Source organism: Ambystoma mexicanum, chromosome 1q (assembly GCF_040938575.1).
Source record: "Ambystoma mexicanum isolate Mex_15411 chromosome 1q, UKY_AmexF1_1, whole genome shotgun sequence".
Classification (NCBI taxonomy): Eukaryota; Metazoa; Chordata; class Amphibia; order Caudata; family Ambystomatidae; genus Ambystoma; species Ambystoma mexicanum.
Window position 1 is genome coordinate 595,889,165 of NC_090922.1, and position 27,704 is coordinate 595,916,868.

The 27,704-nt window shown below is 50.7% G+C and overlaps 1 protein-coding gene across 1 annotated transcript in view; it reads left to right on the plus strand.

Moving 5' to 3' along the window:
• CACYBP (calcyclin binding protein) overlaps positions 1 to 27,704 on the plus strand; it is a 228,966-nt gene that overhangs the window by 77,304 nt on the left and 123,958 nt on the right. The window contains exons 3-4 of the mRNA XM_069641130.1: positions 6,169 to 6,265; positions 11,286 to 11,385. Of these exons, the coding sequence (XP_069497231.1) occupies positions 6,169 to 6,265; positions 11,286 to 11,385 (197 nt within the window). The remainder of the gene's footprint in view (positions 1 to 6,168; positions 6,266 to 11,285; positions 11,386 to 27,704) is intronic.

Consider the following 27,704-nt stretch of genomic DNA (forward strand, 5'->3'; position numbering starts at 1 on the left):
ATCCTTGCCCCCTAGGCGCAACACCGCCACAGTGACTTTGGCAAAGTCTGCTGGCACGCCAGAAGGGGGGAAACTGGTTCAGGCTCCGGTTCAAGCCCCACGAGGGAGGGAAAGGGCAGGGGGGCGAGGAGGCCCTGAAACAGCTCTACCAAATGAGGACCTGGAGTCCTTACACTGTCCATGTGGACGAGGAGGATGGCGCGGGGCCTAATGTTCTGAACCCGCCGGCTCGGCCAAGGGATGGGTGTCTGGACATTCTGTTGACCCTTCACACTTTGGTGTCAGAGATCCAGAAGAGGATGCCGCCGGGCCTGGTTCCAATGTTCCTCCAGGTCCCCGATCAGCCGCCAGGTTTCTTGTATCAGAGGCGCGAGTCCAGGAGGAAGACAAGTATGGCGGGCCCCTTTTAGACGACTTGTGGGATGAGGGCCTGCCCCTCATGAAGAACCCTTCCACGACTCCAGCCAAACGGGATTAACTGGAAAAGCAGTATCTGGTGCCGGACTACGCACTCAAGTGCCTGAGCTTGTGCCCATTGCTGGATTCAGTGATGTCGGTGGCCGTGAGGAAACGGTTGGCTAACCCGTCGTCTTCGGTCCCTCTGGACAGTGAGGAGAAGAAGCTGGAAGCCATGGGAAGGAAGGTAATTTACACCGCAGCGTCAACGATCAAGGCAGCCAACGCACAGGCGATCTGAGCCAGGTACGTCGGGGAGCTGTGGTACAAGCTGGGCCCTATTCTGGAGTTCTTCCGAGACGATAAGAGGATGGAGGTAGTCGCTCCTTCCCAGGAGGGCCAAGTTGCATCTGATCACGCCATTACAGTGGCGTTGGGCGTCGCTGACACGGGATTCTGGCAGATGGGGAACAGTGTCTGCCTTCGTTGACGAGCCTGGATGAATGAATTTCCGGCAAGAAGTCCAGGCGAAGGTGTTTGACAAGCCCTTCGACAGAGAGAACTTGTTTAGGAAGGTTGTCGACGAGTCCCTCCAGGCCATCAAGGCAGATACGGAGACGGCCCGTTTCTTGGGCACTTTCCAGCAGCAGCGGTCTTCTTTTTGCTCCTCCAGGGGAAAGTCGAGCAGGTCTTTCAAAGGTTTCTCCTCTTCGTTACCGTCAGCCTTCCAAATCCGTCACCCAGGAAGCCTACAGAGGCCATTCCTAGGCCTGCGCTAGCGGAGGACAGCGTTGCAGTCGCCTGCAGGGCAGCATGCTAGCTCCGAAGCAGGCATGAACTGGCGGGGACATCCTCCCCCCACCCCCATGTGTGCACCCCGGTGGGTGGCCGGCTGGCTGACGAGGTTGATCGGCGAGGGGAAGATGATCACCATCGACGGATGGATGCTGGACAGTCTCGCCCAGGGACACACCCTGGAGTTTCAACACAGGTGTCCGCAGATCACTCCGGTTACCCCTCAGCTCCTGGAAGAGGCATGGGCATGCTGTGGAAAGGGACGACAGAGCTAGTTCCCCAACGGCTCTGGGGCTACAGAGTCTATACCAGATAATTTCTGGTCAGAAAGAATACAGGGGCTGGAGACCCATCCTAGACCTGCGACGTCTCAACGCATACTTAAGTCCAAAAAGTACAGGATGGTCACTTTGCAGCACATGCTCGGCCAACTGGAGGAAGGAGACTTCTTGATGTTGCTGGAACTGGAGGGCGCCCATTTCCACATCCCCATTCACAAGGCAAATGGAAAGTGTCTGTGTTTTGTAGTGCAGGGCCAGCACTACCAGTTCAAGGCCCTACCTTTCCGATTGTGAACATGCGGGGGCCGACTTCAAAGTGCCTGGCACCGGTGGCGGCCCATCTACGTCTATGGGGTATACTCGAGAGTTGGCTGTCGTACACAGAGAGGTGACTGTGCAGCTACTGATGGATCTGGGATTCTCCATCAACTATCCAAAGTCCTGCTTGACACCATCGCAGAATGCGCTGTTCCTAGGACCCAGACCCAATACGGTGTCCTGCCTGGCGTCGCCCCTGGAGGAGAGGGTAGCAGCCATTCAAGGGAAGGTGCAGCTGCTTTTGTGGATGAAGACCGCCACAATCAAGTTGTTGCTCGGCATGATGTCATCCTGCATCTACCTCATCCGGCTCTGCAGGTTACAGATGCAAACTCTTCAGGAGTTCCTGGACACTCGCTAGATACAGGTATCCGGCTGCTCCGCTCGATGAGGAGTTCCATCGGGCGATAGGTTGGTGGGGCGTCCGCTCCAACATAGTGCGGGGCACTGGGTTTCAAAACCCTCCATACCAGGCGATGGTCACCAGGGACGCTTCCATGGAAGGCTGGGGAGCCCACACCAGACGTCTCCATGCCAGAGGCCTGTGGCTGCCGGAGGATAAGGATCTCCATATGTACATCCTGGAGCTACTGGCAGTGTTCTAGGCCCTCAAGTCGATCCTTTCATCTCTGAAGGGCAAGGTGGTGAAGGTCTTCATGGACACCACCACCACAATGTTCTACATCAGGAAACGGGGCACCCGATCCACAGTGCTCTTCAAGGAAGCGCAGGACTTGTGGCGCCGGGCTGTCGGACAAGTGATGTTCCTCTTCACCTAGCTTGAGTCAAGAACACCATTGTAGACTTCCTCAGGAGGGAGTTGCGCTCCTGCCACGAGTGGGAACTTCGGCAGGACCAGGTGGACCGCATATTCGTCAAATGGGGCAGGCCCCAGATCGATCTGTTTGCAATGGCAGCAAACTCCAAATGCCAGAAGTTTGCCAGCAGATTCCACCAACCGAGGAGCATGGCGGACGTGTTCTGCTTCCTGTGGGAAAGCCTCTTCCTGTATGTCATTCCTCCATTGCCTCTTCTGCTACAAGACATCAACGCACTGAGACAGTGCCAATGCAGGTTGACATTCATTGCACCGGCATGGCCGAGGCAGATTTGGTATCCGGACCTTCTCAGTTTGTCAACGTCACCCCATGTTTAGCGGACACTAGTTCCGGATCTTCTCACCAGAGAAGGAGGCGCAATCCTGCATCACGACCCAGGATCGCTGAACCTGAGGGCTTGGCACCTGCAGCCCTAGAGTTCGGTGGATACGAGTTGCCTGCGGACTGCAGAGAGACCTACACCAAGGCCAGAGCGGCGTCGACTTTGAAGTGATATGGCCACAAGTGTAAGCGTTTTGCTTGGTGGTGCTGGTCGTAGAAGATAACCCCGCTAAGGGTCACGGTCCTACAAATTCTTCCATACTTGCTCTCCTTGGCCAAGGCGGGGCTGGCACACGCTTCTATCAAGGTGCATCTGGCGGCTATCTCCCACTACACCAGGTCTCCAGGACGATCGGCACTTTGGTCTCACCGACTCATCAAGGAGTTCCTCAAAGGACTTTTTCGATCTGATGCATCAGGCCCCTCTCGTACCTCTCGTGGAAAACCGCTTTCCTTGTGGCCATCACCTCTGCCAGGAGGGTGGGTGAGATCCAGGCCCTATTCTGCAAGCAACCATACCTCACTTTCCACAAATTGAGGGAGGTGCTGCGGACGCACCATTCTATCATTCCGAAGGTTCGGTTAGAATTCCATCTCGAGCCTTTGGTGTTACCTCTTTTTTACCCCGAAACCTTTCTCACCGGCTGAGAGGGCCTTGCACTCGCTGGACATTGCTCGTGCCTTGAAGTTCTATGTGACACGCACTAAAGGTTTTCGGAAGACTTCACAACTGTTCGTGAACTTTGGTACTATGAACCATTGGCAGGCCTTGTCCAAGGCTTCCAATTAAGGTGGCTCTCCGGCTTCATCATGCATAGTCATTTGTTGCTGAACCGACCGCTGTCCGGCCGTCCAAGAGCCCACTCCACCAGAGCGATCGCTGCAATGGCGTTCCTGTCTAGTGTGCCCCTGCTGGACATCTGCAGGGCTGCTAAGTGGAGGTCCACGGATACCTTCACGAGGTTCTACTGCGTCGAACGGGATTCCAGGGAGGAGTCCAGAGTCGGCCAAGCAGTGCTATGTAACCTGTTTGCTTGTGGCGAGTCTGTTCCGGAGGTAAGAGTTAATTGCTTCTGTTCAGCCTTGCCACCTCCCGTGGTTGTGTAATGTGGTACTGCAATGTATTCGTTATTCATGAGCATGTGAATCCATATCAGACCCATGCTGGAGAAGGAACAAGTTACTTACCTGTAACTATTGTTCTCCAGCATGGGTCTAGCATGGATTCACATGAAAACCCTCCCTCTGACCCCTCTGCGGCTCTCCTTGATCATACTGCCACTTTACATGCTTCTCAAATCTGAAGATGGCTGCCAGAGGAGGGGTTTAGGGAGTTTGTTGCACTCTGCCTCCCTCAGTGTCTGGCGTTCGCCACTTAGACTGCTGCTGGCAGCTATGTCCAGCAAGCCTCCACCCTCAATTGTCACATTCAGCCTAACAGTCCTGCTCATGCTCCCCAAAGGAATGTATAAACGACAAGACTAGTTTCTCCGAGATTACTGACGATTTGGCCCAGTATAAGAACTTTGCGACGTAAGATGAAGATAACTTTTGCCAAATTAAACATTTTGTGTTTTATTTTTTCCTCCGGGAACCGCAAACATGACAAATGTGCCGTTCGGATATACAACTACTACCAACCGTTATTAAAACAAACGGTTTACAGATGTGCAAGGAGCCCAGATCATCAATTCTCTTTCCTGTAGTCTGTTTCGAAGCCAATTCACTTCTGTTTCACACACATTCTCTGCACTTCAGCTGGCTGAATTTCCATTTATTTGCAGCTGTTAGTGGACATAACTATATTTCGATGCCACGTTCTTACTCATTGTGTACCCATTCATGCTTTTCTGTAGAATCTCCAGATCACTGCCCCTTTAAGGGAGCCAAATTCTGTGTTAAATGTAGGTATTTTTTCAATCCTTTTTTAAAAATTTTTATAAAGTTAGTTTTAACGTGACTCTGCAATGACACAGCATGCACAAAAACGGGGAAAGGCCTGCTGTCTGTCACTGGTAAAAAAAGATAAAACATAATTAATTCTGATGATTGTTGTGTTGATATTGAATTAGTTACATTTGAAATTACATTTTTTTCAATGTGTTCCCGGGATCCTGCATGTGAGCGAGTGTCTTTTTCCATGCCACAATATCCTGGAGAAGTTCTGGTCTGAAATGGGAGTGTAGATATTCCCCAATAATCCAGTTATTCCGAGAGGCCAATATGGCTTGAGAAATGTCAGCCACATCTTCCGCTGCCTGAACCGTAACGGACTCGTCCCCAGCCCGATTGCCCTACAAAAGGAAGCCCACCTGTTGAGAAATATTTCAATTTCCAAACATCACCCTACCCATTTTACCAACAGAGGATAGCTCTTTGACTATGTCCCATACAAACAGTCCTTACACCTTGCTCTTTATACTCCTCTGGTACGGATCCTTAGTGGAATATGATAGAGCCAACATAAAAATTCTCTAAAAGGCCTCTTGGGTGGGGGCCAGTCACTCTGCCGGACTTGGAAGTATCTCAGGTCTACTAATCTGGTCTTCACCAGCGGTTGAGAATTTGTCAGGCTTCGCCACAGGAATAAACCCTGTTGACTCTCACTCATCCTTGCCAATATACAAACTTATGTCCAGTCTAAAGTTAAATCAGGTATGCTATAGGACAATGTTTAATTAAATTCCCTTTTGTATTTTGCAATCTTATTTGCCTTTCTGAGTTCTTGTATTGCATGACTATTCGGCTGGCGCTGAATAGATTTTTCTCAGCTGGAATTTGGCTGAATAGTTAATTGAAGGGGAAGTTCGGTACACCCCAAATAATGATTATAATGAATATGCCCATGATGAACTTTTTTCATAATACCAACGATCCCAAAATGTCTGTTCCTATTTGACGGCTATGTTCGGCATCTTGGCCACCCACATATTTAAACACATTTTTCACTCAAATTGTCTATCGCTGCAAAGGCCTCCCATTTGAAGTTGTATATACAAATCAGTCAATTATCAATCACCCTTCAACAGATGCAAAAGTCGTGGCAAGAAAGCTGGTATCGGCTGGGATAGCATTTCAGGTCTGTCTGGCAAGGAGAGATTGGGAAATGTGCAGGTTAGCATGGTTTCATGATCTTTTTCTGCTGTTTGCCATATGCTTACTGGCTGGATGATAACATTTGAACTTGTTGCCCATTCTCTTGCTTTTGTATTCTCTAGGATGGGACCAGTCCAATGCATTCGTGAAAATATACGTAACCTTAAGTGGAGTTCACAAAGTCCCAGCAGAGAATGTGCAGGTGCACTTTGGAGAAAGGTAGGTTCAGCTGGAAGCTCGTCCTCAACCAAGCAGTCCATATAACTCGACGGTGATTTGAAAATGATTGATTAGTTATAAAAGGAATAGACTACACTTGCAAAGTGTGTTTTCTGTTCCTATATTGAACGTTTTTTTTTTTGTTCTTCGCGCAGACCTGGACCCTTTACTGCTGTGGTACACACTAAGACTACACCAAAATAGGCTAAACTGTGTTATGGCTAGTTTCTTGCAAAGGAGGCATGGCTGTGACTTTTGGGTATGCATATTTGTGCATTCTAAAATGGTACAGATGTGTTATTTTGTTATTTATTGTGACTTGGTTAGGCGCTTATACAACAAGTAAATTGTGTTTCAAAGCGCCCACAGGGCAACAGGGAGGTAACCAGGGATATAATACAATGAATACACTGGAGGATAAAAGACGAACCTACTAGTCCATGAGAGCAGTCGGAGCAGGAGAGAGGAGGGGCAGGGGGGTAAGTGCTATAGATCTCGTGAGTGAGTAGCAGGTGTAAGTGCCCTGTGTAGGAAGGCGATTGGGTGTGGGAGGCCAGGGCCCCGGAGGACACATAAGGGCCCTGGTCACCAATCACAGCGACTATGAGGTTGGCAGAGGAGGGAGGGAGGAAGGGAAGGAGGAGGTGAAAAGGAAAGTTTTGAGGAGGTCAGGCTCAATGCGAAGAGGAAATGGGAGGCTGTGCCATAGGAGGGAGCCAGCTGAGGAAAGAGATCGGCCTGTGGCCCTCTGTTTAGTGAAACGTTTGACACACCAAGAGTTGGTACCAGAGGAACAGAGAGGTCTAGAGGGAGAGTATTTAGTAAGAGAAAGTTTCAGATAGCTTGGTCCCAGACCCCAGATAGCCTTATGGATGATGCAGAGGGATTTGAACTTGATCCTTGCAGCAACGGGGAGCCAGTGAAGAGTTTTCTGGAATGGAGGTATGCAGTCCCTGGGCTTGAGGCCAAGGGTAAGTCTTGCTCCACTATTCTGGATTAGCTGGAGGGGTTGTAGCAAGGAGGAGGGGGGTAGAGTCAAGAGAAGGCTATTGGAGTATTCTAGCCTAGAGAGAACCAGAGGAAGAGTTGAAAGTTGGACTTTTTGGCAATGTCCTGAATGTGAGGGAGGGAGAAAGGAAAGAAAAAGATGAGTCGAAGAAGGCTCCAAGGTCTCTAGCTTCCGATAAAGCAGAAGGGGGAGGGCCATAGAGGGTGGCCAGAGTGTGGGGAAGAAAGAGGGAGCAGGGGTCCCAATAGGAAGGATCTCAGTCTTGCTGGCATTGAGGCAGAGTTTGTTGGAATTGCACCAGGATTGGGTGGCAGATAGGCAGTCCAGGATGATAGAAGAAGTAAGAGGGTCAGCAGGAAGTTTGAAGAAGAAGTGTGGGTCATCTGCGTAGCACTGGAAGTTTTGGGAGAAGGAGGAAATGTGTGCCAACGGAACAAGGTTAAGTGTTTAAGAGCCAGGGAAAGAGGTTGGAGCCCTCTGGGACACCACAGGTGGAGAAAGAGGTCGGTGAGGAGAAGATGCCCAGAATAACCTGGGACCGACAGTCATTTAGGAAGGAGGTCAGCCAGTCAAATGCCAGCTCCGAGATACCCAGGGTATCATGGAGCCTTTTTATGAGAATGGAGTGGTTCACTGTGTCAGAAGCAGAGGAGAGATTGAGTAGAATAAGGACACCTGGAGAGTTAGAATCCAGTGAGGCGAGCAGTTCTTCGCGGGTGTTCAAAAGATCAGTTTCCATGCCTCTGGAGACCACCAACAAGTTCAGTGTGTGAGATAAGTTGGCGGAAGGTCAACTTCTCCAGGAGTTTCCCAAGGAAGGGGTGATAGAAATAGGTCAGTAGTTGGCTGGACAAGTAGGGTCTGCTGAAGGTGAGCTCACAAGGGAGTGCTTGAGGGAGGAGGGGAAGATCCAGTAGCAAGAGTGGTTGCAGGAGTCAGCGAGTGCAAGGGCAAGAGAGACAATGTTGTCTTTGATAGTTCTGGAGGAGCAAGGGGAGACCTGTTTGGAGGAGACCTTCATAGAGCAGACAGCTCTGGTGACCTCATCTGGTGAGGCGGGAGGAGGGGAGAGAGAAAGGAGGAGGGTGGGAGGCCATAGGAGGCAAGAGTGTGGGTGGGGTTAGGGAAGACGGTGCCAAGGGTGCTCAGGATGTCCAGAGGTTTGGTGGTGAAGATGTGTGTCCAGTGCGTTGCAAAGGGCTTAGGAAGGAATAGGGGAGGAGGAGACTGCAGAAGGGTTGGCTAGTTCCCTGCGGGTTTTAAAGAGTTCAGGCGTGCTATTGGATGTGAAGGCAGCAGCTGACACTCATTTCATCGGACGGATGTTCGTGAACGAGGTTGGCATGGCTGGAGGAGGTGCGGTCAGAGGGCCGAGGGGACCCAGGTAAGAGGAGAGGAGAGAGTGGTCTGACCAGGAGAGAGGTATGATCTTGGGGGACAGCGGGGGGTATGGAGGAGGGTGAGATCACAGTGGATGAGGGTGTCCAGAGTGTGTCCAGCCGAGTGTGTTGGGCCGGAAGGGAGAATGGAGAGGGAGAGCTAGGTGCGAGGTCAAGGAAGAAAGTGGATGCTGTGACAAGAGTCCAAGTGGATGTTAAAGTTGTCCAAAAGAGAAGGTGTTTAGAGATGGTTGAGAGGAGAGAGGAGCAGAAATCGGCCCATTCAGAGAGGAACAGGGTGGTAGTGCCAGGTGGCCTCTAGATAGTGGCAGTGGTCAGAGAGGATGAGGGAGAGATGACCAACTTACAAACCAGGCTCTCAAAGGACGAATAAGGTTGGGTGGGTATGAGGGAGCAGGAAACCCCACCGCCTGCACGGTTAGGTCTTGGCTTGGAAATAATTGTGTAGCCATCAGGGAGAACTGAGTCGAAAGCAGTGACTGAGCTGGCATTGAACCATGTCTCGGAAAGAGCGAGAATGTCTAGGTCAATGTCTTCAAGAAGGAGGCAGGTGTCGGCGGAGTGTTTGCTGGCTGAGCGGGCGTTAAGTGTGACCAGGTGGAGGTGGTCACTGCCTTTTTGAAGGTTTTCCACTGAGGAGTACAGGGGTGTGGTACCCCAGTCGGAGGGGGAGGGATAGAGTGGTTGGGGAGAGGCAGGTGAGGGAAGGAAGTTAATGAGGGACAGCAGGCACTGGTCAAAGGGAAGGAGGTTCGGTTGAGGACCCTGAACCAAGATAGTGCTAGTGTGGCACACAATAATACAGCAGGATGATCAGCCCGCCAAGAGGACTCCCCACTTCGTGCCACCATTAATGGGAGAGGAAGTGAAAGGGGAGGGAGTGGAGATGAGATGAGTAGTCCAAAGATCTGGGGAGGGGACAGAGAAGAGGATATCAGTGTAAACCTGTCTGGAAGTTGCGCTGACACAGGTGTCTGCGATGGGTAGGCCAGGGTTGGCACTCAGGATGTCTTTCTGTGCTCGTCTCTTCCAGGCCTCATCAGAGAGGGAGGGTAGGTGATGGTGTAGAAGTTAGGGAAGATAGGAGAGATGGGGAGTGTCATTAGGGTGGCAGAGGATAGTTGAGGAAGGAGTGGTTGCACTGCACAGTCCTATCCTAAGCTACCAAGTGGCCTAGAAGTTACAGGGAAACACAAAATGCAATGCAGCTGTGCGGTGCAAGATGATACAAACACACACCCAAATTCGAAATTCAAAAACGGGGCACAGAAAGCAAATGTAGCAGTGGAGTGCAAGATGTAAACAGTGCACACACCCAAATTCGAAATTCAAAACAGGGTACATAATGCAAATGCAGCAGTGGGGTGCAAGAGGTTACAAACACACACCCAAATTCAAAACCGGGCACAGAAAGCAAATGCAATAATGAGGTGCAGGATACTAAAGTGTGCCTACCCAAATTCGAAATCCAAAACTGGGCACAGAATGCAAATGCAGCAATGGGGTCGAGGATGTTAATACACACACATACAGATGACCACAATACTATTGAAGTGCTTTACAGAAGTCTTAACTCCAGTAGTTCAATAGCTTTTTTTGGTTCTCAGTTTAGGCTAGTCATTGCCCATTGCTTGCTAGATGTGTATCTTTATCCCCAAAAGCTACTTAATGCAAAGAAGCTCCCTTTCAAGAGGCACTTGACCTCACTGTTGGAGCCAGGGGACGCATCATAGACTTTTCCTATTGCTAGGATAAACAAGGCTGCCATATGGTTGCTCTAGCCACATTCTGCTACACTATTGCCCGGTTATGACTGACCATTTATACATTTGTCATTCTGAGGCCGGGTTGAAGGACAGATTTCATTCTCTCATTTATTTCTTGTTTTAGAATCTGTCCGGTTTTGGGAAATTGCGTGAGTTGCCATTAGAGAACACTTCTAGTAACTTCTTAGCTTGTATTCCTGTAGTCTCCCTCCGTTCACAACAGCCCAGACCCCTTCCCTACAATGCATGCTTTTTGGCATTTAAGGAACTGAAGGATGATGCAATAAAAGGCACAATGGCGTGTGAAATGGGGACAGCCATGCATTTTTCTCCTCCCAACATGTGCCTTTGGGCTAACGGACGCAATATGCTGCGGTTCCTACAGACTGAGAACTTAAGGAATATTAGTACAAACGTTAATAGTCCAGTGAGCTCTGTTTTGATATTTCCATAAAAGACTGACTACATTGTTTCATTTTGTTGTAGAATGACCAGATGTGTCCAATAACTGAAGAGCGCGAGTTGAATTTTGAAATGCTGTGAAGCATTTTAGCATATTAATCTGCTGAGTTTGTATTTCAATGAAGATGCACAGGTGTTTGGCATAGGATTAAAGCAGTGTAGACCTGCTTGTGGAGCAACACACCAGTTTTTGTAAACATTCAGAGAGTGCAAATGAAGGATATGTCCTGTAGATTTGTGGCTCTTCCCCCAACCTATTTCCAGAAGGCGGTTATTCAGACTTCAAAACGTTTTCATGTTTTGGATTTTTGGGAGGATATTGAGATGAGACTTACACCTCCATAACTAGCCTGGTAATTTACTATGTTGCTAATTTCTTACAGGTCCTTTGAGTTGTTGGTGAAGGATCTGAATGGGAAGAGTTATTCTTTAATCATCAACAACCTGCTGAAACCTATCTCAGTGGAGAGCAGTTTGAGGAAGGTAAGTGTTACTAAAATGTCATAGAAGCCTGACTGGTGTCCCTTATATTCTAAGTTACCACCTAAAACCTATAATTACATGGTTACTTTGGAATCAGTTGCCCTAGGTCATAAACCTGGCTACCTTTTTATTTATCTCCCTGAATGTTAGTTGTCCTTATTTTGACAGAATTGGGACACGTACACATTGGCTATTAGCTGAAAGTGTTCTAACCGTAAAAGTACCCCAGTCGGTATGGTTGTGCAGGGTTAACAACTTGCTTACCAAAATAGAGCTCTATGATTGAAAACTGGTTGAGGGGCTATCAGAGGACACTGCTTTCGAAGATGCTACAGCTGTTGATGGGTGTAAAGCTGCAAAGGAAAAGCAGATCACCCCTGGGTCAAGGCATCACCTTTCACCTTCTTTACCTTCACAGATGACATATTCTTTTCCCAGGCTTAGTTTTTTTTGATGGACATGATCTGACATGTCTCTACCCACAATACCTGTAGTTAACGTACACTCTGCAGATTTTTTTCTGCCATACTTTTTGGTCCCTTTGTTGAGGAGAAAACAAAACTACTTCTAAGCACAGTGACTATTGTCAAGTGTCACTTGTTCTATGATGGCAAAGGGGGGCCGGTTGTATGAATAATGAAGGAAAGGTTTTTTTTTAATTTATACCTGCCTGTTTTCATTGGCTTGGATCCATGGAAGAGAGACTGCTTTTTTTTGGTCCTGCAATTACAGGTTCCTATCGATTTGCAAACACCTATTTTGCAACCTGGCTCTTCCATAGGGACTGCAATGAGAGCATGTGCCAACTTGGCAATCGTTTAAACCCAAGACCTGAAAACACACCTGAAAAGCACTGGGAACCATATGTTTGTAGCAGCGAGTAGATCTGAGACTGGGGTGCAATCCAGATAACTTGAGTGGGTGGCACTAGAGTCCAAAGGGTGTCTGAGTCAAAAGTCGACTTCTGCAATAGTGTTGTGTGACGGGCAGCCAGCCAAAAATAAATAACTTGTATCTTGAATATAAATTCAGGGGTGTTTTTAATAAAATAAATTGTCAGAATGGTGTTTCTGTTTCCTTAATTCTCTGGCATCTGAGAGTCTGGGGATAATTGGTGCTACGGCTGTCGCTCTCCTCTCTCGACTAACCCAATACTGGAGTTCACCTCCCTACCCCAGACATCCCTCTCGGGCTGTTAGTCATCTACCGATTGGTAACCGCTATCTGTCTCTTCTCACTAAGACTATTGGTGTTCTTAAGTCGTTGGCTATCTGACTCACTAGTGAACTTCTAATTTTCCCTCTCCTATTGTTGGCTAGTTGCTGAGAAATGGGGAATGGTGCCTTCTTTCACCCAGAATCACGTACACTCCTTCCACAACCTCTCACTCCTGGCCCTTAACTAATCTAGCCTTGTAAACTAATCTCCCACCATGTCACTGTCCCTTTCCACTTCCACCCTTCAACCTTACTTCCTTTCCCGCTTCTACTGTCAACTATCCTTCTACTTCTGTTATTCCTTTCCCTCCTTCCTCTCACTCTACTTATTTGCCTCCTGCTGTTCTTCTAATCCCAGCTCCTCTTCCATTCTAAACCCATAGCTACTCCTATTTTCCCACTTACTGTCGCTCTTCACGCTACTACCTCGATTAAAGGTCTGACTCTATTATCACTAGCTCTCTCTACCACCTTCTAGATTTCTCAGGGATATGATGGTGCCATGCACAACTCTCTCACTATTACAAACCCCTCACAGATATGGTGCCCTCCGCACCTACTGTGCTTGCCCCTATTTGACCCTCAGGGACTCCCAGGAATATGATGCCCTTCTCACCCATCTCCTCTGTACCAATAATATCCTTTGCTCGCTACTCCTGCCACCTACTACCTCTACTCCCAACCACCACTACTACCTCTTCCCCACTTTACTACTCCAACCTCTACTACTCGCACCCATCACACAAACACTCCACAGATCCCCTCCTTAACAATATCCTATGCACTCCAAACCGCTCTCGCCTTCACTGGTCTCTCGGACGTCCTCCACCTCCTCCTGGCCTAACCCAACTAACACACACCCACACAAGAACTCAGGCTTACTTAAATACCCCACCCCCTCCCAGGATTGGCCACTTACCTTAACCAGTAGCTTACCTGGCTCCAGGGGGTGTGACAGGATAGCCAAGGCAAGGCTTAAAATGTCTAGTAAGGCCCACCCCTTTTCCAACATAGGCCCTGCTGGGGTCCTGGGACGCTGGAACACATGAGGCCCTGCAGGGCCTTTTAAAATAACAATTATCCAAATCCCGGTGGCGTAGTGGGTAAGGACTCCATGGGGCCTTCATTCCATTAAGAATCCCAATCCCTGGTGGGATAGTGGTACCAGGCCTTCATGGGGCCTGTCTTTATTAATTTGATCTCCCTGGTAGGTTAGTTGTGGCTGCCGTCCTCTTTGCGGGCTCCAGCTGACATTGCCAACTGGAGCTTTGCTTCTGGCCCGGTGGTGTAGGATAGCGCGGCACCCCTTTTGTGCTGTGCTTCCCTTGTCAGCGTTCCCTGCTGGTGGTGTTGCTGAACGCAGCAACACAAGGCAGGGACGCCGCTGCCACGGTGGTCCTCGTCTCCCCACGGCCCGGAGACTGCGGTCGCTGCAGGTAAGTAGGGGTGGGCTGACTGGGACCCCCACACATTCACAGGGCCACAACGCTGGCCCTGTCACACTTATGACTCCCAAGGAAAGGACAGCTGATTGATACCCTTTCAGTGAAGAACACCTGCCCCAGACGATGGCAGGTACGGTGCGCCAATAAAGACCCACCGCATAGTCCACAACATCCCTTAAAAAGGTTTTTAGAAAGCAATGAAAAGACAAATTGTGTGGAAAAACAAATTTATCAAAAGAGCACGCAAAGGAAAACCAGGGGGATCAACAAAATCAAAGAAGTTGATTTGAACACCTAATATTCCATCAGCATCACAGGTCCGAAAACATGTCCCGATCAACAGGTAGCTATCGGAAAGCATGGCAGTGAAAAGAACTACCCCCAAGATAATGTGAAACATGAAGAATACAGGAAGCAATGAAATGTACTGCACTGAAAAGCTACATAGGGACATTGGACAACATGACGCTGAAAGCTTTATGGTGCCAAGAGCCATCATGTTGCTGCAATAACACATGACTTGCAAAGATTGCTTGCTTCTGAAAGAACCTGTTCCAAAGAAATGTGGTGGTGCGGAAACAGCCACTTCTGATGTTTGTTAATCTGTTTAGAATCACATGCTGTGCATATTGTCTGACATCCAGTGGTAACCGCACAGTATTGCATTTTGTCCTCCGAGAATCGAAAGGGGACGTCAACATGGGCATGCCTGTAACACTATCCCTACGTGACATGTAGTGTACCCAAGATCCCTCATGCGTCGAGGTCCCTCAGATTGTTTTTTTCTGCCCAGCATACTGGTTGCCTTGATGCAGAGTTTGTCAAAGACTTTGCTTATTGTCCCATCGACCTTTGGTCGAATAATTATATAAAATATCCATATCACCCTATCCGTCCCTTGCTTCGACTGCTGTTAAAGACCTCCCTGGAAACCTTCAAGAACTCGACGGACAGTGATCCAGTCGGCGCTGCCGACCACGTGGCCGGGCCTTCCGCCGGCCTATACAGTGGTGAGAGTGGGGTCGGGTTGGACATTTCTATACAAATTGAGAATGCCTTTCCCTTTCCTTCCTCTTTCCCTTTCTGTCTTCGTCACTCTACACATCCTCAGCTATGGAGAGGACTCCATTCAGGTCTTGCCCTACTTTTGGGAGCAAATTCCCTTGGAAAGATGGGCACAGGTGGTGTAACCGGTGCTTGCCCCTCGATCATAGGAAAGAAGGATGCGCGGCTTGTAATCTCCTCCGTCCTAAGACATTAAAAGTGCGTAGAGTCAAGCAGTGGGCGGCCTATGGTATGTCGAAGGCTGAATTTTCTCCCGCTGCCGCAGCCACTGAATGTGACGACGGCGAGAGTGACGATCATACCTCCGAACCGGAGGTTGTTGACCTTTCGACGGAACGCTCGCGTTCCGCATCGTCTGTACCCGGCCTGCTAGGTACGGCTTAGGCACTGCTATGGGGAAGTCACACCCCGGCGACGAAGACTAACATGCACAAAGCACACAACCCCAAGTCGTTCTTCGGCCAGTTCAAAGAAGACTTCAGCGCCAACAGGTACACCGAAAGCTCCGGCGGCACCCGCCGACCGTCCGGATCGGCAGCCCTCCCCTCAGCTGCAATTGCGCCTAGCGACCGGGCCATCGAAAACAAAGGGCGCTACCCCCAATATATCGGGTTCCGCCGAGACGCATCTCAAGAAGGCGTCCCGCGACGATAGGGTTCCGGTTCCGCCAAAGACGGCGGCTGTTGAGGACAAGGCCCCTGTACCGCCGAAAAAGGCAGCCGTTGAGGACCAGGCCCAGACACCGGTGAAGAGGACCCACTCGAAATCGCAGGCTGAAGCTATGCACCTCCCCACTGCAGAGAATGTTGCCGGCAGCTTAGCCTGGATTGTCATCGCCGATTCTCAGAAGCGGCAGGCTGGGGATGCACCGAGGCCCACGGAAAGGCCCAGGGATCCGGCGAGGTCCAAGGATCACCTGGTGGGGGGGGGTACCAGAACCCACCCATAAGTCGAAGGAGAAGCATAGAGACGTCTCACCTCTGTCGATACCTCAGGAGGAGTTGTCTGAGGGCGAAGGACTATTCTCGACAATGAGACACAAATCTCAATGCTTTTCGACGGATGAACACGCTCAAGACCTTTTTCCACCTCTAGACCATTGTAGATCCTCGGTTTGGACTAGAGAAAAGTATGAGAACTGCATGGAAAGGCTGGGCAGGTTTGTTTCTTGTTCAGAACAACCCACACCAAGGAGGCCAAGAGATGAGAGTCCTTTGGACCCCAAAGCTAAATTTCCAAGACTTTTTGACCCCTCTTTAGAAGAGGATAAAATTCATGCTGAGTCCCAGGATGAGGAATTCATCAACCCTGAGGACATGCATGAGCCCATAGAGGGCTGGGAGGAGAACCCAGATGTGGATGACACCCGACCATGGCAATCCCCGGATCATCAAGACCCTGATGTCCTGGCTCTGGACTCTTCCCCAGTCCACTCCCACTAGGCAACAACCATCGCCAGTGGATGACCAATTGACGTAATGTTACGTAAAGCAGCAGATCACTTTAAAATTGCTACGGATGAGGCGGTCCCCGAAGCTGACTTCGTGGAGGACATCCTTAAGGAGAAACCACCGGCCAGCCAGGCCATCAGGCCATTCCCCTCCTCAATTGAATTAAAAAACATCTGGCGCCATCCTTATCAACCCCTGCTCTCAAAAGAGGTGTCAACCCGCGAATAGAAAAACTCTTTCGCCCTTCTCCATCAGACCCTCTATCAGAGGCCATTCCACCCCGGACTCCTTGGTGGTGACTACTACACGAAAGCGGGCAGGGGTCCCTTTGTCAACAGGCGAGGCACCCCCTGATAAGGAAGGTAAACGACTTTACGCCCTTGGGAAAAGGATCACGGTTGCGGCAGCGTTCTCAACGCGCATTGCCAACAATACCTTGTTGGCCAGCTACGCCGATGCCCAGTGGGCTTTACTACAGGAAGGCATACAGGAGGTTCCCGAACCCCGACGTACTAGTCTCCTCACCACTGTCACTGAAGGCAGACAGGTGAACCAGAGCATTGTTAAGAATACTTTAGACTCTGCAGAAACTGCTGGTCAATCCCTGGCTCAGGGCACACTCCTGAAAAGACATGCGTGGCTACGGAACTCTGGATTCAAGCCAGAGACGCAAGCATCACTAATAAACAAACCCATGGAAGAATCCAACCTGTTTCGGAAAGCGGTTGATAAGGCACTCGAAACCGCAAAAAAGGAACATGACACCTTAAAAACACTAGACCAGATTACACAAAGACACTCTACAAGAAGAGAGGATCTGGGTCCAAATGGCTTTTTCATGGCCAACGCTTCCCTCAACAACAAAACTCATCGGGAAACAATTGGAATTCTACAGAGGGAATTAGCGGATACACCACCCCGTATCCCCAAAGGGGTCAACGCCGTGGCAAAGGAAGAGGCCGGAACTCTTCCCCCAGAGGCTCCCCAGCCTCAGGTTCGAAATAACCCAAAGATTCGGGTCCCCTCCCATGCCTCCCTGGTCGGGGGCCGGCTAACATCGTTTCTTCAGGCATGGGAGGGAATAACTACAGACCAATGGCTGCTAAAAATCGTGGCCCACAGGTATTGTATAGAGTTCAACCGGTCCCCAACATTCAGTCCTCCACGAGCAGGACGACTGACACCAGACCATCTTCGCATTCTTCTGCAGGAAGTCGAGACACTCCAGGAGAAAGGAGCCATAGAAATCGTACCTCTGTCTCAGGTAAAAGAAGGTATTTATTCAGTGTACTTCCATGTACCCAAAAAGGATCTAACAATGCGCCCTGTTTTAGATCTGCACCCAGCGAACAAGTTTGTAAAGCCACAAAGGTTCTGCATGGTCACACTACAGGAAGTAATTCCACTGCTATCACAGGGGGATTACATGGCTACACTTGACATGAAAGATGCATACTTTCATATTTCAATGTTGCCAGCGCACAGAAAATACCTCCGATTTATGATCATAGACAAACATTATCAGTTCAAAGTACTACCCTTCGGCATAGCATCTACACCAAGAGTATTTTCAAAGGTACTAGCGGTGGCAGCAGCACATCTGTGCAGGCAATCCATCCGGGTCTATCCTTACCTCGACGACTGGCTCATAAAAGGGGACTCTTACGAAACATGTCTGTCAAATACCCAAAAGACGATAGATCTTTTATTCAGTCTGGGATTCTCTATCAATGAGAAGAAATCCAGTCTAGACCCCAGTCAGGTCAAACAGTTCCTTAGGGCTCTAATTCGAACAAAGGACATCCTCGTCTTCCCCTTTAACGAGAGGGTCCAAAACATGTTGTTTCAGAGCCCTCATTATGTAGCCAGTCGAGAGGTGACTGTACGCAAGGCTATGCGACTGCTAGGAATGATGGCGTCATGTATTTACTTGGATCCTCGCGTGCCTGCACATGCGCCCAATGCAAGAGTGGCTCAACAGCCAGTGGTGTCAGGCCAGCGGACAGTGGGACGATCCAGTCGTATCGCTGGCCCTCGTTCTTTCGCTGCAGTGGTGGTCGAGGGACAACCTCTTGAAAGGGAAATCATTTACCACCCTCGCAGTGGAAGCCACTCTAACCACAGACGCGTCTCCTATAGGTTGGGGAACTCACCTGCTTCAACAAACGGAGCACAGAGTTTGGTTGTCAGACATAGCATCCAACCACATAAAGCTGTTGAAACTGTTAGAAGTGTTCAAAGCACTAAAAGCTTTCTAGACACAACTGCAGGGGAAGACGGTCCTGATCCTCACAGACAGCACCACAGCCATGTACTATCTGAACAAACAAGGGGGCACTCATTGTCCAAGGCTGTCCAAACTGTTCCAGAACATTTGGAAGTGGGCTCTCAAACGCAACATGTTCCTGTTATCACAACATGTTCCAGGGGAACTCAATCTTCTGGCAGACGTACTACGCAGAGACTTTCCGTTGCCCATGGAGTACGAATGGCGATTACACGGAGATATCATCTCCAACGTTTTCACAGAATGGGGCTTCCCGGAGATAGATCTGTTCGCAACTCTGGAGAACGCTCCATACCAAGATTACGCCTCCAGGTTCCCCCAGAACCGTTCCAAGGGGAACGGACTCTGGATAACATGGTCAGGGAAATTTGTCTACGCTTTTACCCCCGACTCCCCTTCTCAACAAGATTGTGCACAAGATGCACCAGGAACCAGTCACAATGATAATGGTGGGCCCGCCAACCCTAGTTCGCTCATCTGATGGCACATTGCCTTTACACAAGAGGAGGAAGAACGCTTCTTACATGAGGTGGAAAAAACATTTTCAAGAGGAGGTAGAGCGCACCTGGGACGATTTCTAGAAGGACTTCACAGATTATCCTCATCCCCTTTTATTCTACTTGCCAAATGATGACCCAACTAACATGCTCTCATTAGAATCGGCAGCTAATATGTTTAAACAGTATGCAGGGCGAGGAAGACTATGCCAGTTGGGTAGAAACACTTATTGAGTCCGAAGCAATGCCACACATCATTCTCAAAACTGAGCTGTTAAAAATCAGCTAATTCACGCCATGTGTAATCCTGTGACATCGCAACATGTCCATTTTAGAATTGTGAAAAACTAGAAACTGACACCACAAGATTTCAGCCATTAGGGGTCATCCAAAATTGTACTCGATGTTTGTAACACCTGCTAGAAAAAGAGGGGATATCTTTATCTGAACCACCAACTGACCGAAAGAGCAAACATTTATGATTTGGGTAGGAAAATAAACACCATGCATTGCAAATTAGATAGATGTTCCTTTTTGCGAGAGATGATAGTTTCAAGTCGGATGGAATGGAACCATTTATTAAGATACTTCCAGAGGAGGCTTGCACACTCAAACGCTTTTTCTTTTTTTTTTCTGCAAGGTTCCAATAGGTTGTCAGCGTGTCTGGACATGACGTTGAAGTGTCGAGATGCTGTGGTTGTTGCGAGCTACTGTGTAAGATATAGGGACTTTTCTCTCCTTTTGTTTGTTCTGTTGGCTGTAGTGTTTGTTGGGGTTTGTTCTGTATTTGTGATGGTTTATAATGAAGGAGGGTGAGGGTGTGAGTCTGTTCGGTTTGTTCCTTGTTCCAATTCTTTTTGGCGGCGTCCAACTCTGTGTCGGGGCATTTTGCATTCCTTGTTAGTTGGATGGTTTGGGTATTGAGGTTACAGGGGCTGTAGCCCGACTGTAGTTTGGATGATTTCAAATGTTATCCTCTTGCAATTTGATGTCTGGGTGCCCTCTATGGGTAGTTTTCCAGTTAGTGGGTTAGGTTCTAGTGTTACTCTATCTATAGATGGATCTGAGCGGGGCGCTGGCGGATTCTACCCATTGCAAGAGGGGAACACAGTTGGATATGGGAAGTAGACGGCGGGTACCCAGTTAACTTGGGCAGTGACCTTGCTGTCGTCCGTTGCCATCGGTGGTTGCTGGGTGTTACTATGTAAAGGGAGGGCCTGGGATTCGCAGATGGCAGGCAGTGGGAAAGACGCACCTAGACATGCAGTTTCTAGATAGTGGGTGGAAGGCCTAGGTGTCGCAAAATGTCAGTCAGTGAGAAAAACACAACTAGGTTTGAGATTCCTAGATAGTGGGAGAAAAGGCCTAGGTTTGACCATACAATGGAAGTTTCAATGTAGGCCTGTAAATTGGGTGTACACTGGCTTCCTCGGGTGTCCTGGGTGTGTATGTTTAGTGAGTGAAGTACTTATTGCAGGAGGTGGTGATTTAAGGATGGGGTGAGCATTAAGATAGGCAATTATTAGCAGTAGTTCTCCCTACCTTGTTTGGTGCTGGTTGACTGTTGGTCCTTTTCTTTTTTCACATGTGGATATTATCCGATGATGCTTATGGTGTTGGTGGGTGGAATTATGTCTTGGCAACCACCCAGATGAGTCTAGGTGGGAGCAAGGGAGCTTTTTGGCAGCTGCTTGGGGAGTCGGCGGGGCTTGGTATAAGCTGCAGAGTACTACTTTACCTTTTGCTTGAGCTCAGCAGGGTGGTGTCCGGGCAGAAGGGCTAGGGGGGCACATTGGGGTCTCTGTTAGATCATGTGTGCATGGTTTGGTGGGAGTGATTGTCAATTGTGCTTATTGGTGGGTGACGGCCTGCTTCCCCTGCTGACACCTGCAGACACTTCTTAGGATTGCTTCTTTGGCCCTTTGCCTTGGGGCCATTAGCCCTAGGGGCTGCAACGGGCAGAGGGCTGCCCTAGCATTCTGGGTCTTAAGAGGACGTTGAGACAATCCGGGCCAGGGGGTGGATTTACACCTAGGAAATCGCATGGGGGGGGGGGGACTTGCGTGAAACCTGCAGGGGTCAGGGGAGCAAAATACAATTTAAAAGCCACAAAAATGGAGTTGCAGTAATGAGGGGACCAGACTCACCTGCACCTGGGACGTAAATGGTGCGGGGGGTGTCGGGTGAATACAAACACCCTTGAACAGAAACAGGCCTTAACCAATCAGGGCAGGGGGGGAGGGACGGGAGGCGGACGTAAGGGAAGAAACACACAGAAAATGACCAGAAATTAACAGGAGCACGTGCAGGGGGCCAGGGGAACAAAATACAATTTAAAAGCCACAAAATGGAATCGCGGTAATGAGGGTACCAGACTCAAATGTACCTGGGACCAAATGCAAAACGGGACAAAGACAAAATGTCTCTTACTACTATCGGAGGCCAAAGCCCTCTTAGAAAAGGGAGGCATAGAGGATGTACCAAAAAGGGAAGGCAAGGAATGTATGTATTCTCCAGCATGGGGTCTGGCATGGATCCACATGCTCATGAATATATTCCCCGTCGTCAGGCCGGGAATCCTCGGTAAAGAAAAAAATCTGTATCAGTTTCGTTTCTGATCTGTCTTTCTTCGTAGTAACCAATCACTGATCTCTGGGTCATACTGCCCCAGACAATGACTGCCCTCTCCCTAAGCCCCTCCCCTTAGCAGCCATCCTCAGATTTTTACTGCACGCTCAAGTGTTGGGAGTCCTCGTGTTTAGCTCTTGAGCTTTTGCTGCCTTTTCGCGCTTTTTCAAAGAGATTTTCTCATTTTTCGGTCAAATAGAGCCTCATGCTCCACCGTGTCTACATCCGATCAACGGGGGACCCGTTTTGGATTTTCTACGCCCCTCAAGGGTGAAGTTTTCATCGAGTTATGCTTCCTGTAGGAGTCCAGAAGTTTCTGCGGCCTACCCGGACATGGCCCAGGAGAAAGGCAGCTTGACGCCTGGAAAGCTGTTCAGGGTTTGCCCTGGATGCCAGCTGCAGAATGTGTTCAAGGAGGAAGAGCACTCGCAATGTCTCTACTGCCTTCATGAGGACAAAACGCACGTGGAGAAGGACTGTGCGTTTTGCGGGAACATGTCGGAACGGACCATCAGGGACCGGCACCTTCGCGTCTCCAACTGGCTCGAAGGAAAGGGCCCGTCAGGTGAGAAGAAGAAGTCAGAAGGGTCTTCTAAGTCCTGTGAGGGCGCCCCGGCGACGGGGGCCCAACAGAAGGCAAAGCACCGCAAGTCTGCGGGCACCGGGAGCGTCAAACGGTCGGGCTCCTCGGCTGCCAGGCAGGGCGCATCCTCTCCAGCGCCATCAACCACGAGCCAACACTCGGGCTCAGGGAAGAGGAAGGCCGAGAACCCGTCAAAGCTTCTGGAGAGGCCCCGGTCGATCTCGTAGGATCGAGCCTAGTCAACCGTCGCTTCCGGAGCCACAGGACAACTCGGTGGCCATTTTGTTGGCAGTACAATCCTTATGTTCCGAGATAAGGACGAGATTGCCCCTACCACCGAAAGAGGAGCCGGAACCAGGCCTGATGGAGGAGCCAGAGCCAGGCCCGTCGGGAAGTCCCCCCAAACGAGAGAAGACGGACCCATCCAGCCCTGCCTTTTTAGCCCTCGCGGCCTGCTCAGCCTTTGCCCACGTCCCCCGTACCTGGGATGACACGGGAACGGACACGACGGGTACGGATGACGACGACGTCGGCAACGACGGGACGGAGCTCCCATTGCCTCCAGCCCGGGCCTCCCTGCCCGACGAGATTGGGTCTTTCCATGCTATGATCGCCAGGGCATCTGAGATTTTTCAGCTCTGCCCCGAAGAGAAGGAAGATTTCCTTTACCAACGGCGCGAGGCCAAGAGGAAGACAGTCCTCGCTGTGCCTCTGCTGGATGACATCTGGGACGAGGGTCTCACCCTTCTCAAGAACCTGTCTACGATGCCTGCCAAGAGGGATCGGTACGAGAAGAAGTACCGGGTCCCCGACGCAGCACCTTTGTGCCTTAGGGCGCAACCGACCCTTGACTCGGTCCTCTCAGCGGCGGCCAAGAGGACAGCAGGGGGTGGGGGGCCATCGGCCTCGACGTCAACTTCCCCGCCGGACTGCGAAGGAAAGAAGCTGGATGCAATGGGTCGACGAGTTATCTTGTCGGCGGCATCAACGATTAAGGCGGCAAACGCCCTCGCGATCGTGGCCCGCTATGACAGGGAGTTATGGTACAAGATTGCCCCCCCTGTTGGACTTCTACCGGATGACAAGAGGGCTGAGGCCCTGGAGATCTTGCAGGGAGATGAGCTGGTGTCAGACCACTCCATAACGGTGACAACGGACATTGCTGACACCGGTTTCCGCCAGCTAGGCAACAGCGTTTGCCTCAGACGACAAGGGTGGCTCAAGGCGACGGATTTCCGCCAGGACGTACAAGCCAAGGTTTTGGACATGCCGTTAGACGGGAACAACCTGTTTGGGAAAACAGTGGATGAGTCCCTCCAAGCCATCAAGGCGGACACAGAGACAGGTAAGGCCCTGGGAGTTCTCCAGCAACGAAAGCTGTACTTTCGGAGCTCTGGAGGCAAGCAGGGTGCCTCCAAGGGATTCGACGGCCGGCTCCTCGTCGCAGGAAGCCTATAGAGGACGAGGCAAGTCGGGTGGATCCCGCCATCGTCGCCAGGAAGGCTAATGCGGCAAGGCGTCCTCCAAGCAAGATTGAACCGACCGTGGCGTCGGGCCCCCACCGAGGCACCCCGGTGGGAGGCCGGCTGGCGAAGTTAGTCAGCGTGTGGGAGTCCATCTCCACCGACCGTTGGGTGCTGGACGCCCTGGCCCAGGCGCGCGCCCTCGAGTTTCTAAAAAAGTACCCCTGCATTCCTCCCGTGGCCAGGAAAGAAAACCACGTCCCTCAACTGCTGTTGGAGGTAAGGGCGATGCTCAAGAAAGGTGCCATCGAGCTTGTCCCAAAGAGGCTCTGGGGCTCCGGAGTATACTCAAGATACTTCCTCGTGAAAAAGACAGGAGGGTGGCGACCCGTCCTAGACCTGCGACGACTGAACAAGTACAACAAGGCACAGAAGTTCCGGATGGTTACCCTCCAGCACATGATAGGAAAGCTGGAGGAGGGCGATTTCCTGTCGTCGTTGGATTTGGAGGATGCATACTTTCACATTCCCATTCTAAAAGGGCACCGGAAGTTACTTAGGTTCGTGGTCCAAGGGCGGCACTACCACCAGTTCAAGGCCCTCACGTTCGGATTGAAGTAGGCACCCAGGGTTTTCACCAAGTGCCTCGCTCCAGTGGCGGCGCTTCTGCGCCTGCAGGGGATCCACGTCTACCCCTATCTGGACGATTGGCTCATCCGCGCAAGGACAAGGGAGCTCGCCGTAGAACACACAGCGAAGACCGTCCAGCTGCTCACGGACCTGGGGTTCTCCATCAACTTCCCCAAGTCCCACCTGGTCCCCTCTCAAGTCGCACTGTTTCTGGGAGCCAAGCTCGACACAGTGGCGCGTCTGGCCTCGCCGTCGGAGGAAAGGACAAAGGCCATCCTAGGCAAGGTGCAGCGTCTGCTGGCCACGGACGTGAGGTCCATCAAGTCCCTCCTCGGGATGATGTCCTCTTGCATTTATCTCGTGCGCCTGGGCAGGCTTCGGATGCGCCCTCTACAGGCTTCGGATGCGCCCTCTACAGGCTTCGGATGCGCCCTCTACAGGAGTTCCTCGACGCCCGCTGGATTCAAGCGACGGGTAGCTTCGAGGACAGGATCCCTCTCAACGAGACCTTACGACGAGCGATCCGGTGGTGGGGACAGACTTGCAGACCCCGGCCCACCAGGCGACTGTGATGACAGATGCCTCCCTGGAGGGGTGGGGAGCCCACACCGGAGATGTTCATGCGAGAGGCCTTTGGCTCCCGGAGGAGAAGCCGCCCTACATCAACATCCTGGAGCTCCGGGCAGTGTTCTGGGCCCTCAGGTCCTTTCTCCCGTCCCTCAAGGGCAAGGTGGTGAGGATCTTCACCGACAACACCACCACAATGGTCTACATCCGGAAGCAGAGCGGAACCAGATCCCCGGCCCTATCCAAGGAAGCCCAGGACCTGTGGCATTGGGCGGTTGCTCAAGGGATGTTTCTAGTGCCGTTTCATCTGGCAGGGATAAAAAACACCATTGCCGACTCACTCAGCAGAGAGCTGCGCTTGTGCCACGAGTGGGAACTACGCCAGGATCAAGTGGACCGACTCGTTCAGCGATGGGGCAAACCCCAAATCGACCGTTCGCGACGAACTCCAAGTGCCAGAGGTTCGCCAGCAAGTTTCCCCAACCGAGGAGCATGGGCGATGCTTTCTCATTCCCCTGGGACGGCCTGTTCCTATATGCGTTTCCGCCGTTGCCGTTGCTGCTCCGACTCATCAACCAGCTCAAGAGGTCCCGGTGCCGAATGATCCTCGTCGCATCGGCGTGGCCGAGACAGATCTGGTTCCCGGACCTTCTGGACTTGTCAGCGTCCCCACCAGTCAAGCTGTCGACAGACGCAGATCTTCTCTCCAGAGAAGGAGGCGCCATCCTTCATCACGACCCGGAGTCGCTGAACTTGCAGGCCTGGCTCCTGCAGCACTAGAGTTTGGAGGGTACAATATCCCGGCTGACTGCAGAGAGATTCTTGCCAAGACCAGGGCGTCCTCAACTCTCAAGTGCTACGGACATAAGTGGAAGAGGTTCTCTGTCTGGTGCCGGGCACAGAAGATTAGCCCTCTGCGGATTACGGCCCCTCAAGTACTGCCGTACCTACTGTCGCTGGCCAAGGCTGGACTAGCTCACGCTTCCATCAAGATACATCTGGCTGCGATCTCCCGATACACCAGAACTACGGGACGGGCGTCCTTGTGGTCTCATCGCCTGGTGAAGGAATTTATGAAGGGACAGTTCCGATCGTTCCCACCAGTGAAGGCTCCTGCCCCGGTGTGGGAACTCAACGTGGTTTTCTTCCCGTCGCCTTCGTCTCCAGCCGAGAGGACTTTGCACTTGCTGTATGTGGCTAGAGCGCTGTAGTTCTACATGGACCTGTGAACCAAGGGAAGGCTCTCTCGAAGGCTTCCATTTCCAGATGGCTCTCCGGCTGCATCATGCACTATCACCGGTTGGCAAACCGACCCTTGCCCGGCCGTCCGAGAGCCCATTCGACCAGAGCGATCGCTGCTATCACAGCGTTCTTGTCTGGTGTGCCCCTGCTGGACATCTGCAGGGCTGCTACCTCGAGGTCAACGCACACCTTCACGAGATTCTACTGCGTCGACCGGGATTCCAGGGAGGAGTCCAGAGTCGGCCAAGCAGTGCTGCGCAACCTGTTCGCCTGAAGGTGGGCCTGGTGAGGAGGTAAGAGTGCTTAATGTTGAGTTTATGTAATGCTTAATGTTGAGCCTTTGCCACCTCCCGGAGTTGTGCATGTGTGTACTGCTATGTATTCTTATACTCACGAGCATGTGAATCCATGCCAGACCCTATGCTGAAGAAGGAACAAGTTACTTACCTGTAACTGTTGTTCTCCAGCATGGGTCTGGCATGGATTCACATGCGAACCCCCCTCCCTCCCCCTCCTACCTCTCTGCGGCTCTTCACTTGGTCATACTGCCACTTTACATGCCACCAAATGTGAGGATGGCTGCCAGGGGAGGGGCTTAGGGAGAGGGCAGTCATTGGCTGTGGGCAGTATGACCCAGAGATCAGTGATGGGTTACTACGAAGAAAGACAGATCAGAAACGAAACTGATACTGATTTTTTTCTTTACTGAGGATTCCCGGCCTGACGACGGGGAATATATTCATGAGCATGTGAATCCATGCCAGACCCATGCTGGAGAACAACAGTTACAGGTAAGTAACTTGTTCCTTCCACATACTTCCTTATTCCCAAAAAGACCATTCATAGACCTGAGACCATATCAGAGTTGTCAAATCAAACATTTTGCATGATAACATTGCAGGAAGGCATGCCTGTGTTGGTGCATGCAGGATGCCCATTGTCTCATTTCAGTGTATCACAAGCATCGAAAATGCCTCTGATTCAGAGTGGGAGCTCTTCATTAACAGTGCAGTGCCCTTGTGTTTGGAGTAACATCTGTGCCAAGGTGTTCACAAAAGTCATCCGTGGTGGCAGCACATCTACATGGAAAAGCAGTAAATAAGTACTGTCTGGCATCGGTGATCGCATAACCACTCAACACATATGGATTATGCATATTTTATTTAGTCAAAAACAATGAATTGGAGGATGGCCTTCATGATACAGGGAAATCGAGAGAAGGTTTATTGTAGTCACTGATCGTA